We start from the raw sequence: 17,115 nt of genomic DNA, 5'->3' as shown, positions 1-17,115 counted from the left end.
CCCAAAGTCCCTTGACCAAGTACACACTTCTGAGAAGTACAGTTGAATCCGAGGGCAAACCCACTTCTTGTTAAATCACCTAGACATATTCGGTGTGAAACCCAAAGAGTTTGGTTATGGAATAAGCCTCTGAAATATGCAAGAGGCCATGTTCAATGCCCAAATGTGCTGTTTGGAATGGGGGGAGGGGGGTGGCCAGAAAGGGAAAGTACATTTCTGTCATCTGTCTAGGAATAATGCCCAAATGTCCTCCATTTTGATCATGCCTAAGAAACATGTATTTATATTAACATTTTTTTAAAACCATCAATTTTTTCTGTGTGTCCTCCATTTTAAAAAATGTGTCCTACATTTGTCCCGGTTTGGAGGTCCAGACTTATGGCAACCCTACCCATGGACAAATGATTGGCCACTGTGTTACAGAAAGTTGAACTAGATAGAACTTTTGTCAACATGGCTCTGTTGTCTCTGCAAGGCACCAGGTTTAGGAAAGTTGAAGCATGGTAGTTTAATCGAAGTTAGCCTCTACTTACCTAACATGCCTGTTGCAACATTAAGTGAAATAACTATATGGTATCCATCAGGGAGGTCAAGGGCCTGAACTTGCAGGACCTGAGCAGAGCAGTTGAGGATAGAGAGACATGGAGATGTCTTATCCACAGAGTTGCCATGAGTCAAGCTCAACTTGAAGGCAGTTAACAACAACGTTATACACTGGCACATCTATAGCATTTTAAAACAACTATTTGAATGAGAAATCTGTTTTCAAATAAAGCCCTGGTATTATGATTCATTGTTTTACCAGTCCTCACAGCACCCAATACTCAATGTACATCTTTTGGTTAAAGAAAAGCATTGGAATATCTTTCCCCTGGAACAATATATTTTAGTTGAAGGAAGTTTTTTCACAAAAGTTCATCTTACATTGAGATGGTCACATGTATTTCCATTTCTTAACTAATCAGTGAAAGAATGAAACAGTGAGGCAGTTAATAAATTTAGAACAAGATAACATCAGTTCACTGACTCAGTGATAAAACTAGAGGAAGGAGGAGGACAGAGATGTTTTGAACCAAAGGAGAGATTTCTTGCCTGCTCTTCAGATTCACCTTCTGATAAATGAGAGTTGTCTACAAAGAGGCTGCCAACTGACCAGAAATAACCACCCTTATTAACTCTCATGCATCTGCTTCATCTAAATCAGGTGAAAGTTCTTTGCAGCACAAATACTTGCCCCTTGTTAATGTCTGTACATCAAACTCCTGCTATTAGTAAAGAAGCACAGTCAAGTAAAAAAAAAGATGACAGCTTTAGATAGTGATATTCTTTAATGCTTTGGGCGACCAGATGCAAAGTAAATGGGGTTCATGCATCTCAAACAGCTAGGCTGATTAGAAGGTAGAGAGGATTTCAGCCAGTCTGTTCATACTGAACTCTGCCAAATTCCCTTTCTTTTCAACTATCAAGCTCTACCTTCCTTATAGGCAAAAACTAATTTAATGGGTAGGCACTAGCTGCTTCAGATATTATACAGCTCCAATGAACTACACATGATACATGACAATAGAGCAGACCTCTGTGCTTAACTTCCCCATCCCATCTTCTCTCAAGGTGACAGCTGGAATCTTGGGCAGCCATGACATTATGTGTTTCCTTCCCAGTGGCAATTAATGTCACTGGGAAGCACCCATTCCTACAGTGTAAATTTGTAGGAAGGAACGTTGAGCAAGTGCCTAGAATGAGTGGCTCATCTGAAACTGGACTCCCAGTTTTTATTCACCCTATCTAGACTGGCAAATGTTGATGCATCACCAACATCTGGAAAGCCTCAAGTTCTGCAGCTATGAGTCAAATCATCAATTCATATAATCTTACAGCTGGAAGGGTCCACACGGGCCATCTAGTCCAATCTCTTCCCATACAGAAATTCACAACTAATGCACTCCTAACATGCCCCTCCAACTCCAGTTTAAAGACCTCCAAAAATCACCGTATGAGGAAATCTATCCCACAGTTGAACTACTTTTAGAGTAATTTTCTTAAGGAGCATTTTATGGGATACAGAATTTTTATGGGGCAGGGCAATGCTCACATTTTGCCCTCCTCATAGCCACATCCCTGGTTATCTGGTTATATTTGTATAGGGTAGAAGGGGTCTTTTTACCTTTAGGGGAAATGCTTCTCTGAGTATTACTAGTTTTCCCTTTAGATGCTTATGTGAATAGTGTTACAGATGTGGTTTGGCAAGAACTCATACTCTGTTTCTTATGCAAGTGACTTGTTTTTTATGGCTTGTCAGGTCCTGCCAGAGCAGCCATACATACATACATACATACATACATGTGTGTGTGTGCATGCGCGCACATACAATCATGCTCATACTAGTTTTCTTGAATTTTGAAATGATGCATCATTTCAAAATTCAAAACTATATAAGTCACTGTATGTTGTTTAGAGCAAGGTGTGTGTGCCATTTGGAAAAGCTGCTCAGTCACTCTTTCTGTCCAACAAACTTTGTTCCACTTAAGTTATTAACAGCCACCTTCTGCCCTATTAGAACAATACTCTGTCAAGTCATTTAGGTTGATTGGCCAAAGCTTTTTCGAGTCTGAAAATTCTTTGATGCATAACAGAGATCGCACCTTGGATCACATGTTCTGCTACTGAGACCAAGTGCTGGCTGAAATCAAGGTTTTGGCACTTCTGCCTCCTGGCAAATCCAAAGGGTCAGCTGCTTCTTGTCTTGGGACCATTTGTCAGCTTCCAATATATGGCTGTGAGTGGTTTTCTATTACTGTAGTCCATAACCAAACCGAGTGTGGGGTCCCCGGGCCAGGTAAACAGCTCCATGAGAGATGAGACATGTCCATATCTAGAATACGGATAGAGCAAGATAAGACTTGAATAAATGAAGGATCTTCTCAACTACACTTACCAGCCTTTGGTTTCTCCTGGTCTGATCATTCTTCTTCTTCTATTATTATTATTATTATTATTATTATTATTATTATTATTATTTACTTATATCCTCCTTTTCTCCCAATATAGGGGTGCAAGGCTTCTTCCTGTCCACTCCTCCATAATCTGTCTACCCTTTCATGGCTGGGGTGAGTGCCAAGGTTGGGCAAGGCTGTTGTATGTCTCCAATAAGAATGATGACAGATCCTTTAGAACTGCAGTACTTAATAATCAGCAGCCCTGTCCTCCACCAGCTCCAGCTTTGCTTATTTTCAAGGAAAAACAGAGCAACACGATGGTCCATGGGGACTGATATAGTGCTGTTCGTATCCAGTTGGCATTAGAATCCTAGGGCTAGGACTTTGGGAATAATTCTTATCTCCTTCCGAGACCATATACCTAATACTGCAGGACTTACTATGCTAAACAAAACATTGTCTGCTGGTCCAACAATCATATTTTCATGATTGAATTTCAACGTACTGGACTGCAATCTGCAATACATGAGGAAAACAACCACAGACCTGTGTACACATTCCAGCAATCACAAGTCTGCAATCTTGACCATGAAGCTTGAGCAACCAGTGGCTAGACATTCAATCCCACCCTGTCCCTGATCTGTCTGTATCTGGAAATGAAGTGCCATGTTTTTTGAATACTTTGGAAAAAAGGGAAACCTCCTGGACCCACAGGCTTAAGTCCTTAATGCCACATGACTTCAACCTAGAGGAAAGTACTTAACACCATCATCCACTTTAAAACACTCTGTTGTCAACATTCCTAAAAGCCACCTTGGATCCAGGTTACTTTTGGTTTGTTTTTTGTTTTTTGAGAAAATGGGGAAGATAAAAGCTGGAATACTTTACTAATAAATTGAAATAGGTGTTTTTGTTAATCCCTCTAAAAATACACACATATTTAGCCCATTAATATATTGTCCCCCCCCCAATAATTTCAGTCTTAATTTGAAACTTCCAACTCTATACTAAAAAGGATGCCAGACTGATCTATCATTTTCTTACCAGATAGCAGATGAAGGCCACGTATGCAACTAAGGCGAATGATATAACAATGTAGTATATTAAATGACCCAAGCCCATAAGCGTTGTTACCACAAAGTAGAGGTTGATTGCACAGACCAATCCAGTGATCAGGATCATTATAACCTTCCCAATGCTGAGGAGAAACAGAAGGGGAGGGTAAAATAGGCAGGTCAAAAACACGGCAGTCACATTGACTATCAAGAAGAAACACCCTCACCCCCTTCTCCTTTCTATACAACGTTCTATACAACTGGATGAAATTTAAATCTACACCTGGGAACAGATAATTTAAAAAGCTAAATTATTGCTTTCTTTATTCCTGTGTCTGCATACAAATAATAAAAATCAAGCTGCAGCCCTCATCAGTGCTCAAAAGCATGGAAAACATGGGGGAAGTATTGAAAGCTATGAGTAGAGTGTCAAGGGGTGCATCTACACTGTAGAAATAATGCAGCTTGACAACACTTTAACTGCCAGGGCTTCATCCTACAGAATCCTGGGATTTGTAGTTTTGTGAAGCACCAGCACTCTTTGGTGTTGTGTGTTGTGCTGTGTGCCTTCAAGTCATTTCTGACTTATAGTGAACCTATCACAGGGTTTTCTTGGCATGTTTCTTGAGAGGGGGTTTGCCTTTGCCATCCTCTGAAGCTAAGAGAGTGTGTCTTGCCCAGAGTCATCCAGTGGGTTGGAAGAAAAGACTAAAGACTTCGTAAAACAGCAAATCACAGGATCCCATAGGATAGAATTACATCACTTAAAGTTGTGTCATATTGTATTATTTCTACAATATAGATGCACCAAAGGAAACAGGAAACAGTGAGTGTATAGGTTACAACTATGCTTCTTATGGTATCTGATGTAGGGGTCTGGCAACCCCACCCAACCTCCACCATATGGCATGACCAGTACTGAACTTGTGTCCATTGGTTACAATTGTTTCTTTCCTAGAAGCTCTCCTAGAATTGGTAGCTGATGGCTTGTGGAGTGGCACTGGTCCAAATACCACACCACTATTTTGAGTAGCACTGACTCGATTTTTGTTTTCAGAGGACTTAATCCCTGCCCCCTGTGGGTATTCTGGATCTGTGTTTCTCTCCATATTCTCCCTCAGCCAAAATATTAAAATTAAAAAAGCCTAGTCTTGCAAACTTCCTTCCTCTCCAAATAGTGTGGTCAAAGTGAATAATGTCTTTTATTTATTTTTGAGAACAAAATGAGTTTTTTGTTTTAGTAGAATTTCAACATTTCCTGAGCAGCTCTTGCAGTGGGGAAACATGAAAAGAAAGAAGTTTATATCAAGAGGAAAGCAAACATGGCTGAGCTGGATTGTGATAGAAGATAGGGAAGTACAGAGTTTAGATGGCAGTTTCCACAAGGTAAAGGCAGTGGCTTATATTACATGTAGCAAGAATGCTTCAAATCAGTGAGAGCTTCAATGCAAAAACAATCCTTCATTGTGAAAATACAAAAACAGATTTCTCACAGAATTTCTATCCAAGTAGATGGAGCTACTTACATCCCATTGACAAAGTCCTGCATGAGAGGCTGCATGCTGGTGAAGGTAAGAACAGGTATGACAGCAAAAGGTAGCTAGAAACAGAGGGATAAATGGTTGATTGTACATGCATGGTTGTTGTTGTTGTTGTTGCTGTTTTAAATGAACAGTGTTTCTCTTTCTCTATTCAAGGACCACCAAAGTATCTGCATTCAGGGAATGCTAAATTACTAAACCATTACCCATTAGATGAGTCCCACTGCTTTCTGAACAACTGAAGTGTTGTTTAAGCTAGTTTTATCCTGGGACCTCAATGGTCACTTGCTTGTCCTCTGACTAGGGTTGCCATCCCTGAGGGCCTCGAAACTGGGAAAAATGTAGGACGTGGTTTTAAAATGTAGGACTTTTTTTTTTTCCATTTCCTTGCCAGGAAATTAAAAAAAAAAAAGGTCCTACATTTTAAAACCTTGTCCAAGGCCTCCCTGGAGCCTGGGAGACAACGTCCCCCAAGCAGCAGCCGAGGAGGAAGGGGGGAGGAGGAGAAAAAGGAAAGGGAAGGAGAAGGAAGAAAAGGAGGAGAAAGAAGAATAGGGAACAATATAAAAAGAAGAGGAGGAGGAGGAGGAGGAAGAGGGGAAGTAAAGAAAAAAGGGGAAGAAAAAGAAGAAGGGGAGGGGAACAGAAAGAAGAGAAGGAGGGGAAGAAAACAAAGAGGAGGAGGAGGAGGAAAAAGAAGAAGATGAGAAGAAAAAATAGGGGAAGGGGAAGGAAGAGAGATAGCTTGCCGCTCTTTTCTGCCCTCGGCCCGCGCGAGGGACCAAAGAGGAGACACTCCTCCTCTTGAGGCTGGCTGGCCAATGGGGAGAGTGGAGCTGGAACAGCCCCACCTCCTGCTAACAGTCACAGGCTCCTGCAGCAGGGGAGGGCTGTCCAGCCATTGGCCAGCCAGCCTGAAGGGCAGGAGCTCCTGCAAGAGCACGCAGGGCCAGGGCAAAGCCAGGCAGGCGGCAAAAAGGCTGCAGCAGCAGCTGCAGCAGCAATGGCGGTGGCGGCTGCAGAACAGCCGCGGTTGTTGCAGCGGCGGCGGCAACCAGCTTAACCTGGGGCTAAGAGCCAAACCGTGCCGTGACCGTGCCAAGTGGCCAAAAATCGGGTTTGTCACGCCCCCAGGGGGGTTATGGCAACCCTACCTCTGACACAACTGTAGCCACAAATGATCCTTCTAGCTGGACTAAAATTATTTCTGCAGCCTTTGAGTTTCTTATCTTTCCCCTTCCTCCTCCTCAATTTTACACTGCAAGAATGACATAATCTCTCACTCTTTCTCTCCCACACTCTTTCCCTTTCCCTCTGGAATGGAGGGAATTCAAGTTTGGAATGTTACTCTTTGGACTACAATTCCCACTATCGCCAAGCCAGCATAGTCAGTGGCTATGCTGGTTGTATGAGCACTTGCATGATGGATGGATGGATGGATGGATGGATGGATGGATGGATGGATGGGGTGCATGGTAGTACATGGACAAGACATAGCAGAGATGAGAAGGAACGTATAAACCAAAAAAGTAGCTTTTTCACTCTGCAAGGAAGTCTGTAGCTGAGGGATGGCCCTACTATTAGTTTGCAGAGTGAGGCAAATTTGGGCTGTCATGAAAGAACAGCAAACTGTTACTTATTTAAATGTATTATTTACTTCTAGAAATGTAGAGAGACACTTGAGCGGGTTTCTCCCTCCTGCACCAAAAGCAACACGACTGGCACACCTTCATCTGGGTGGCTGGGTATGATTTTGGTTTTAAGCTAGTCCTAGGTCAACAGGCCATATCTATTAGATCCAGCCATCCTTTGCACATTTAGAGAGGTATGGCTGGGAGAGGGAATCCTCACCAGGATACTCTGCAGTACGTTGAGAAGGTCATTGAGGCCTGTCAGATCTTCCACGTTCCTGAAAGCAGCAACAAAGACAGTGGGAAGGATGGCAAAGGAACGAGTGAAGACCACTCGGGCAAAACGGGACCAACGTAGTTTCAGAAAGCCCTGGGAGAGAGGGGGGAAAAGAGAAGAAATAGATTTCAGTTTACAGAAGCTAAGCCACTATCCCCCAGCGAAGCAAAAGAGCTCACCTTTATCCCAGTCTTCTTGCTCCCTCCTCTGTGTGTGTGTGCACCTTCAGGTTGTCTGCTGACTTGTGACCCCAAAAATTTCATAGGGTTTTCTTAGTCAAGGAAGACCCAGGAGGTGTTTTTGCCAGTTCCATCCCTTGAAATATAGCCTATAGTACCTAGTAAAGTCAGCCCGCTTTATCCATGGATTTTTTTATCCACAGATTCAAGCATCTACAACTTGAAAATATATTTTTTAAAAGTTTAAATTCCAAATAGAAAACCTTGATTTTTCATTTTGCTATGCCACTGCATTTAATGGGACTTGAGCATCCATGGATTTTGTTATGCATGCGGGGTCCTGGAACCAAAGCTCAGCAGATAAGAAGGACTCACTGTATTTGTTAGCAGTCTCCCATCCAAATACTAACCAGAGCTGACTCTGTTTTTAGCTTCCAATATCAGGCAGGACCTGATGCCTTTAGGAGACAGTCAGCCCTTGGTATCCACTGGGGTTTGGTTCCAGGAGCCCTGTGGATACCAAAATCCGTGGATGCTCAAGTCCCATTAAATATAATGGCATAGTAAAATTGTGTCTCTTATATAAAATGACAAAATAAAGCTTTGCTTTTTGGATTTTTTTGTTGTCGTTCTGACTATTTTCAAGCTGTGGATGGCTGACTGTGTGGATGTAGAATCTATGGATATGGAGAGCCAATTGTATTTAGGTCCTTGCTCCCTCCATCTTATTTTTTTCCTCTTTAGATCATAAGAAGAGGCAAGCAATGATCTTGAGAGAAGGTGCCACCTAGTGGTAAATTCCTCATTTATGACAACATAACTGATTAAATGTTGTGTGCCTTTGACTTTTGGTAACCGCTATCAAATCTTGGCAAGATTTTTTCAGAGGGGGTTTGCCATTGCCATCCTCTGAGGCAGAGTGTGTGATTTGTCCAAGATCACCCAGTGGTGTTTTATGTTCAAGTGGGAAGTCTTAGACCGATACTCAAACCACTACACCATGCCAACTCTCTAACTGCTTAATTACTGCAGCATTAATTTTGTACTCCACCAGTGCATCTGAAGAAGTGGATATACTGTATTTCTATGAAAGCTGATGCTAAAATAAATCAGTTAGTCTGAAAAGTGCTGTTAAACAACACTCCCCATTCCTTTTTGTGCTGAAACAGATGTAGGAGCTTATCGTTTGGGCAAATAAAATGGCTTACCTCTTCCGGATTCAGTTCTGGATCCGGGATGCCCCCGGATGTTATCATACCTAAATAGCCAGCAATCTAGGTGGGATACTGCCCCCCAGATGCATTCTGGGTTGAAGCCTCGCTCAGCTGGCCGGTTTTTTAAGTTGGAAGCTCCCTGACTTCTAAAAAGTTGTGGCTGAGCCAGGCTTCACTCTGGGATCAGGGATGTAGCCAAGGGGGGGGGCTTGGGGTCCGGACCCCCCCTTCCATTAGATAAAATGAATAGTGCGTGCTGCAGCGCCACCACACCCAAGCCCCATTATAATGGTGGCACTTAGTCTGGACCCCCCCTTCCCAAAATCCTGGCTACGTCCCTGCTGGGATGCATCTGGGTGACAGCATCCTTCCTAGATCGGTGGTGATTTAGGTATGATAACATACGGGGGCATCCTAGATTGAGAATTGAAGCCGGAAGAGGTAAACCGGCTTATTTGCCCAAGCAATAAGCTCCTAATACTGTACAGCTATCTCCTTGAAGAAGGGAACAATTACTTGGAGAGGTACCAAAAGCTATACAAGAATGAAAGGCTGGGAAGTAGGAAAAACTCCCCTGGTTGAATGTGAAAGAAATTAAACCACAGGATCAGAAAAGGGTTTGCACCCATTTATGCCACAATTAATTTGTCCATATTTAAGGTACTATAATAAGACCTTTAAACTATGGGAGCGAACAGACAGGCCAAAATAAAGCTGCTTTAGGTCACTTTGGAGGTAAGCTGTTTAAATGACACACGCATCTTAAGAGGCCAGAAGCTGCACTCCAGTCCTTAAGACTGGAGCATGGCTTCGGCATGGTTTCTGGCCTCTTAGGACGCATGCATCATTTAAACAGAATACCTCCAAAGTGACCTGAAGCAGCTTTATTTTGGCCTGTCTGTTTGAGCCCTATGTTAACTATCCCTCAAAGGAAAAAAAAAGGCAACTGTCAGTTCATAGGTCATAAGGCTGAAGCTGGAACTCGCCTTTAACCAAATAATCAGCGTCATATACATTTTCACCATAGGGTGGCAGTGCTGCTGTTGTAACAACCTTAGAGTGCAAATCCTGTTGCACTGTCTTTCCAGATGTGCTTGATTACAACTCCTGTGGGATCTTGGCTGGAGAGTACACAAATTGTAGTCCAGTACATCTGGGAATGATGTTACTTGTAATCCAACACATATGAAGGACACCAAATTGGGACAGGCTGCAGCAGTGAGTTTCTCAAGCCACCAGTAGAACAGCAGTGTGCTAAAACATTGGCATAAATGCAGAGTCCTGATTTTTGAAGCTATCATCAGTCAAGAGGAGGGAATCACTAGTTCCAATCCTCATCTTCATTCCAAATTGGGTAGATCACCTTCACTTTACAGCAAAAGCAGATACTCCCAACACACACACACTTATACATTAATACAGTTCTTTGCCAACTAAGTGCCCTCTAGATGTTTTGGAGATGAATGATGAAATGACAACTCCTATAACTATGCTCTCTGGAGATGAGAAGAACTTGAGTACTGTGGTCAACACATTTGAAGGATTTACCATCTTTGGGAAGGTGAACCTAAAAGCCCTCAGTTTATCTGTACATTGAAACTTCCACACTAACGTATGTTTGTTGTTCTGCAAGCACAGTAGTTAAAGCTGTTAAAGCCACAACACTAAGTGGTTGCTACTGTTGTTACCCTCATTGCAGTCACTGACACTTTGGGAGTCCACGTTTAAACTGGAGAGCAGGTATGCATTCCTCCCTTTTTCATTCCCTATAGCTATCCTTCCTACTTGCATTCCCTATGTGTCACTGTTCTTTTGTTCTGGTCCAAAGCACCATGGGGAAGAGCATTTGAATGGTAGGTTACCTAAGTCATTTTGAACAGAAACAAAAGTAATTCTGGGAAGAAGAGCACATGTTTTACCCACAGAAACTCTATAAAATATCTGGCATGATAAAGGTAGTAGGGAATCATCATGCACCAAGGCACATGGTCCAAAGTGTTTTAGTAGATTGGAAAGATGAATAATAGCCAGCAGCTGCTAAGAAGGCCAGTGCAATCTTCAGAAATGTTCACGAAATTATCATACTTAGGGGTCAAATTAAGTCCCTGGATCCAGCCTAGCATCAGCCTTGGGCTATAACTCCCAGATCACTACAGCTATACTAACTAGAAGATTCTGGCAGCTAACATTCAAAAATGTAACTTTTCTAAACTTTGGTCCCAGCTGGGTTTTACAGGTTAAAAATTAACTTTTCTAAACCCTGGTCTTACTTAAGAGCTCCTCCCCCCCCCCTGCATACACACCCTGGTCATTAACTGACAATTCCTGTTATTTTTTAAAAAAGTTTTCTCTGGAAGACTACAGTATGGATATTTGCTAATCCTGGCCTGGCAGATAGTCAATCTTCCTATGAATCTGTGGAAAGGGTAAAGAGTCCATATAACAAGACATGTGTTCCTGAAAGTCATGGATCTGTAGCTCATAAATGGCTACCAAAATAAAATAAATGGAAATACAGTACAGTACTTACATGCCAAAATTAGTTTGAACTGAAAAGGATTGTGCAGAGTTGGCAGAACTGAGAAGTCACAAGAAAAAGCATGTGTGAGTGCTATGTGTGAGAGAGGTCTCTAGACGGTGAGTTAGAGTTACAGAGAGTAACAACATCAAAAGAGTACAATGAACTTTGTTCCATATTATAAAGATAAGCTGCTGGTTTTAGCCTAGAGGATAACAGAGAAATGGGTCATATATCTTATCCACACTATATCTAATACAGTATTTAACCAAAAAAGTAGAATGATATCAGAATGGTGTAAAATAGTCATTTTTAGTAAGATGGAAAGGATCAAAGTCACACAAAGAGAAAAAGGATTATAAAAGGGCAAAAAGGCAAAGTAGGAGTTAAGCATGGAGGGAACTGTAGCACAGTGACAGAGCACCTATTTTGCAAATAGAGCTCAGAAAAATTAAGCTGGCTGGAGGATTCTGGGAGTTGGAATCTAAAAAATAACTTTTCCAAGTTCTCATTGCATGCTGAAAATCCCAGAATCAGTCTCTGCCATCTAGGGCTGGAAAAATACATTTGCTTGGAAAGCTGGAGAGGTGCTGCCAGTCAGAGAAAACAATACTGAGCTAAATGGACTAACGCTCTGATTTGTTATAAGGCTGCTTGGTGTGTTTCTGTCCTCCAACCCAACAGAATTAACTCCAGTGGCTCTGATCTAGCTAACAACAATCTTTCAGCCCTTCAGCACACAGTACAGTTGGGCCAGAGGCAGGTAGTCAGGCGCCCTTTAAGGGTGTTGGAATATAAATCCCACTAGCCCCAAGCAGGATTGTAGATTAAGTGATCTGTAGTCAACAGCCTCTGGAGAGAGCTGGTTTGACTATTCCTGATCTAGGAAAAGGCCTGCACAGTTTCTCACCTCCATAACAAACTGTCCTGCATATGTTCCAGTCATGGTTGAACTTTGACCTGCTGCAAGGATTCCAACAGCCCAAATGTAAAGTGCAATGGGTCCAAAGTAGCATCCCAAGATAATTCCCTGAGGAGGAAAAGGTCAAAATTATAGACAGCTAATCATGGATATTGCTCACACAAGCTGGCATCCATGAGTGCTGTAGATACTCATCCTGGCCTTGTGTACTCTTGCATGAACATCAGCATAATTTCACATAGTTATTTATCTATAAAAAAAAATTAATCCCACCTTCTGACTCCATAAAGGGTTTCCAAGACATCTCACAGTTAAAAGTCAGAAATCTAATAGAGTTCAAACATAATAAAATTAAATGGAGAGCTACAAACCAGAACAAACTGAAGCAGAATTCATGAGGATGGCAGAGGGAGGGAGGTTTTAACAAAAAGCCAAAAGGTTAAATAAAAATAGGGAAACAGCCTCCCAAAGTAAGACACTCCACATTATGGACCACCATAACTCTCTCCACTTACAAACTACCACCAACTGACGTCAACTATTCCTTCCTGAATTTTTCCTAATTAAAAATAAACAATTTTACAAAATGCCCTTGGGATCTGCTGGTCTATTTTTCACAGCAACATTTCTGGCTGCTTTGGCTAATGCTACCCAAACAATGGGTCACTTTGCATTTAAAAGGATAGTGATCCCTTTTATTTTTTAAAAAAATTATGTTTATTTTCCACCACACCTCACCCCATTTCTCAGTCAAAAGAACCAGGTAGAAGATAATAGTGGAGATTCCAGTCAACTTCACTTGGATAGTCAAGCGTATGGTTTGGGGATGATAAGCAAGGGAAGAGTGAAGTGATTCTTAAATGCTGTAGAGGTGAAAAAAGTTGTGATTTTAAAAATAAAAATAACAAATGATGGGTTACAATTTCAAAGGAGGTAGCAAAATGAGGTGTCACTGGGAAAGATCCCATAGGCATTCTTTATTATTACTCAATGCATTGTCTTCCCTGACAATATAACGATTATTCATTACATTAATAGTAAACAAAGAAGAGTAACAAAGCAATGTTGCTGTGGGAGTGGACATGGATCTGCTGGAACTTACCCCTTGGAAAATGTCCACTGAGACTGTATTGTTGTCATCAGGAAAGTTTGGAAAAATACTATGGTTGGAGAAAATGCTTTGGTTGGCACAGACTGCATGCTAGAACACACAGGTAAACAGATGAACAAAAAAACAAACATAACATGCATCAGTACCTCAGGAAAGAAGCAAAAGCTCAACACTAGAACCTTACCATGGTGCTGCTCCAGAGACCCAGGCCTGCTGGTCATTAAATGTCAGAGGAAAACTATATCAAAGCCCTTTAAACAGCTAATCATGTCAAACCCATTCTGGCTTCATCTACACTGCAGAATTAATGCAGTTTGACACCTCATTAATTGTTATAGCTCAATGCTGTGGAAATCTGCGATTTTTGTATTTTGTGAGATACTTAGCCTTCTCTGTCAGAGAGCTCTAGTACCACAACAAACTACAGTCGTCCTCCATATCCTCAGATTGAAAATATTCCAAATATATTTAAATTCCAAAAAGCAAACCTTGATTTTGCCATTTTATATAAGAGACACCATTTTACTATCCATTGTATATAATGAGACTTGAGCATCCACAGATTTTGGTATCCACAATATCAAACCCCAGAGGATACCAAGGACCACTGTACAAATTCCAGGATTCCATAGGATGGAATGACAGTTAAAGTGGTGTCAAATTTTAACTGCTGTGGCAGTAGCCCCCCTCTCATTCAAAGCAAAAGATTTTGTTTTAATGATGCACTGCTCCAGAAGCAAATAGAGCTCAGAGATACACACTTGGTACCTTCCAGCTCTTCCACCAATCAACTTTAGTTAGCAAAAGTCCATCTGATCCACAACTAGGATTATGAAATTAAAAGCTTTTAATTTGTAAATATTCCCTTATTGTTGAAAAATTGATAATCTCAGGACTTGCCCTGAGAACAGTTGGTGAAATATTTATCAAGGACACTATATTTTTTACAAAGGAGTGAATGAAAGATTCTCTTCATCTTAAAGCTATCTTTTGGCCTAATCTTCATTCCTCTAGCCTAGAGTGAGAATCATGAAGCCCTCCAGTTGTTAGCAGATATGTTAGCCATCATATCTAATCAGAGAGGATGCTGGGAATGCCCCCCCGCCCCCAATTTTTAAAAGGCATTTGTCTTAAAATGCTTAAACACTGCTCAATGTTGAGCCTAGGAATATTGCTGCTAGAGCTACCGGCCAAGTTGGTGGCCTTCTGTCCTAAGTACAGTAGCCAAAAAGTACATTGTATTTCATCACTACCACCAGGACAGCATCTTCCTGCAGCAGACCTGACAGCTTGGAAGACACAGGATAGGTTGTAAGATCCACACAGTGCTGTCCTCCAACATCTTATCACCACTCTTATCAGATCCTGGGAGGCAGCGAAGGGCCTTCTCACCTTGGCCAGTATTGTCATGTCACAGTTCTTCAAGAGTTCATCACCTGCATCATCTAGCTCTCTTTTTGTCACAGTTACGTGAGTAGCTCTTCATGGCATCTATTTTCTCTAGCAATTCTCTGTTTCTTTGATTTCTTATTGTTGTCATTGTTAGGTGACTTCAGGTTATTACTGACTTATGGCAACCCTATCATGAGGTTTTCTTGGCAAGAATGGTTCAGAGGGGTTGAAAGAGTGTAAACTGCCCAAGGTCACCCAGTGGGTTTCCACAGCTGAGGGAGGATTTGAACTCTGGTCTCCAGAGTTGTAGTCCAACACTCAGACCACTACAATACACTGTGCTTCTCTGTTTCCTTGACTCTCTATTATCACACCATGATCAGTAGTCAAGTCCAATGCCTTCAGGGGCTTGATGGGCTAGACTAAGCAAATAAGAAGCTGAAGAGGTTGGCCAATCCCTGCTTGGCTAAAGGAAACCTTCACTCATTTTCTTTCTTTCCTCCTCTAACAAGCAAAGAAACAGAAAAAGAAAGGGAATAAGAAAAAGAAAAAACTCACACATTACATGGGTATATGTGAAGAACCCTGGGACTTTAAGCCCCAAATTAGATCAATTAGGGAGAAGTATGATCAACTGCTATCATCCCTGGGACTCACTCACCACATCCTTGTTCTGTTTGTGAAAGAAGGCCTGTCCAAACACGGCCATGACAAAAAGATTTATGAGGAAGGAAACAAAGAGTGCAATGATGGATTCAACAAGGAAGTACATGTTGGCCTCTTTTACTGCTTTCTTATTGGTACGATCCACATCTCGGGTCTGTGGGAAAAGGATATAATATCTCATAGCTCTCTCCATCACACAGGGAACTCTATAACAACCTCTGCTGCCCTCCCACCTTACCACAGGCACTGGAACCAGTGGATATTATGGTGGCTGCTGATGCTACCATATGGCTCAATTTGAAGCTCTTTGTATAGCATCTCAGGTTACAAGCTTAGTTTATAAGAATTACAGAACTTCTTCTTAAAAGTGAGATTGTCAAACAGATATGTTTCCTTTACACCCCAATGTTATGGGCTGGTTGAAAGTCCCTCCATGGACATTCAAGATTTTTCTTCACTGAGGCGATACATTTTCCACATAGTTTTTTGCTTGTATCCTGCTTTTGTTACAATTTGGCTAAATGTATATTTTAGCATAGGAGAAGGGAAATTAATCACTTTTTTGTAAATAACTACATGAATCCACAACTAAGAATGGGGCATAGCAAAACAGGAGACTGCACTCCATGTTTTCCTCATAAGGCTAATATGAGAGTAGGAAGGGCATTTGGAAGAAAGGATCAGCGGTAGGGAGGGGTATGAAACCCTTCCCCTTTCTACTAGTTCTTCCCTGCAAATCCTCCACAGCTAGTCATTTTTAGTAATTTCCTTCAGGGAGGATCTCTAACCTGATCTAAACCATATAGTGGGGAAGTGAATGTGTGAGGTTAGCTTTGGGCTGGTAGCTTAACCACTGCCCTCTCATGTGCCAATTCTTCCCTAGAAGTGCCACCTGCCCCTATATTTGTGAGCACACATGTCTACTGATATCATGAAAGACACAGTAGCAAAATCTGGGCTTTTCATGCAGAACGACACAGGTTCAGTCCTTGCCTTTGCCACTTTGAAGCTCACTCTAGACAAGAAATAGGTGGCAAGAATCAGGTGGCACCTTAGCAGCAACAGGGCAAGTTGATTCACCCCTTCCCAGTAAGATGTCTGCTTAAAATTGTGCCATTTCCAAGCTGCTTTCTCACCTGCAGAGAGAGGAAACTATGGGGTTCTTACAAGGAGGAAACAGCTGGGGTGGGAGTTTATTTTAAGCAGTCAAATGGCCTGGTTAAAAATTGAAATTTCCTTTTCCTTTTACTGTTTCTGAAATAAACCTCAGATCCATCACTGGTCCATTCATATTTTTTTTTAAACACTTACGGATATTTGATGTGCCTCCCATGCCATTCTAATTGTGTTTTGAGAGCCTGAAAGATACATTATTCCTAAACCTAATAAGTAATGTAAAAACAAGGTGGGCACAGGGTGCAAGAAATATGCATCTCTTCCACAGTGAAACCAGCCAGGAGCAATTTTTTTCTGTTTCTTGTTGTTGTTGTTTATTTTATTTATATGCCACTTTTCTCCCTAATTGGATCCAAGGTAGCTCACAAAATTCTAGCTTGCCAAATCTTTAAAGGAAAAAAAAAACCCTGAAATCTTTCCAGCTAAAGAATATGACCCTCAACTCAAGACAAATTGTACAGAAATTTGCCCTTCTGTGGGCTGCTACAGGGTTGTTG

At 41.6% G+C, this 17,115-nt stretch overlaps 1 protein-coding gene across 1 annotated transcript in view; it reads right to left on the bottom strand.

Moving 5' to 3' along the window:
* Positions 1–865: 865 nt before the first annotated feature.
* SLC11A1 (solute carrier family 11 member 1) overlaps positions 866–17,115 on the bottom strand; it is a 39,515-nt gene continuing 23,265 nt past the window's right edge. The window contains exons 9-15 of the mRNA XM_042446545.1: positions 15,438–15,596; positions 13,376–13,474; positions 12,262–12,381; positions 7,384–7,533; positions 5,518–5,591; positions 3,981–4,134; positions 866–2,872 (exon numbers count right to left, since the gene is read on the bottom strand). Coding sequence (XP_042302479.1) covers positions 2,792–2,872; positions 3,981–4,134; positions 5,518–5,591; positions 7,384–7,533; positions 12,262–12,381; positions 13,376–13,474; positions 15,438–15,596 — 837 coding nt within the window. The 3' untranslated portion in view covers positions 866–2,791. The remainder of the gene's footprint in view (positions 2,873–3,980; positions 4,135–5,517; positions 5,592–7,383; positions 7,534–12,261; positions 12,382–13,375; positions 13,475–15,437; positions 15,597–17,115) is intronic.

The sequence above is a fragment of the Sceloporus undulatus genome, chromosome 1 (genome assembly GCF_019175285.1).
Source record: "Sceloporus undulatus isolate JIND9_A2432 ecotype Alabama chromosome 1, SceUnd_v1.1, whole genome shotgun sequence".
Lineage (NCBI taxonomy): Eukaryota > Metazoa > Chordata > Lepidosauria > Squamata > Phrynosomatidae > Sceloporus > Sceloporus undulatus.
Note: the sequence above shows the minus strand (reverse complement) of the source record. Positions and strands in the feature narration are given on the sequence as shown.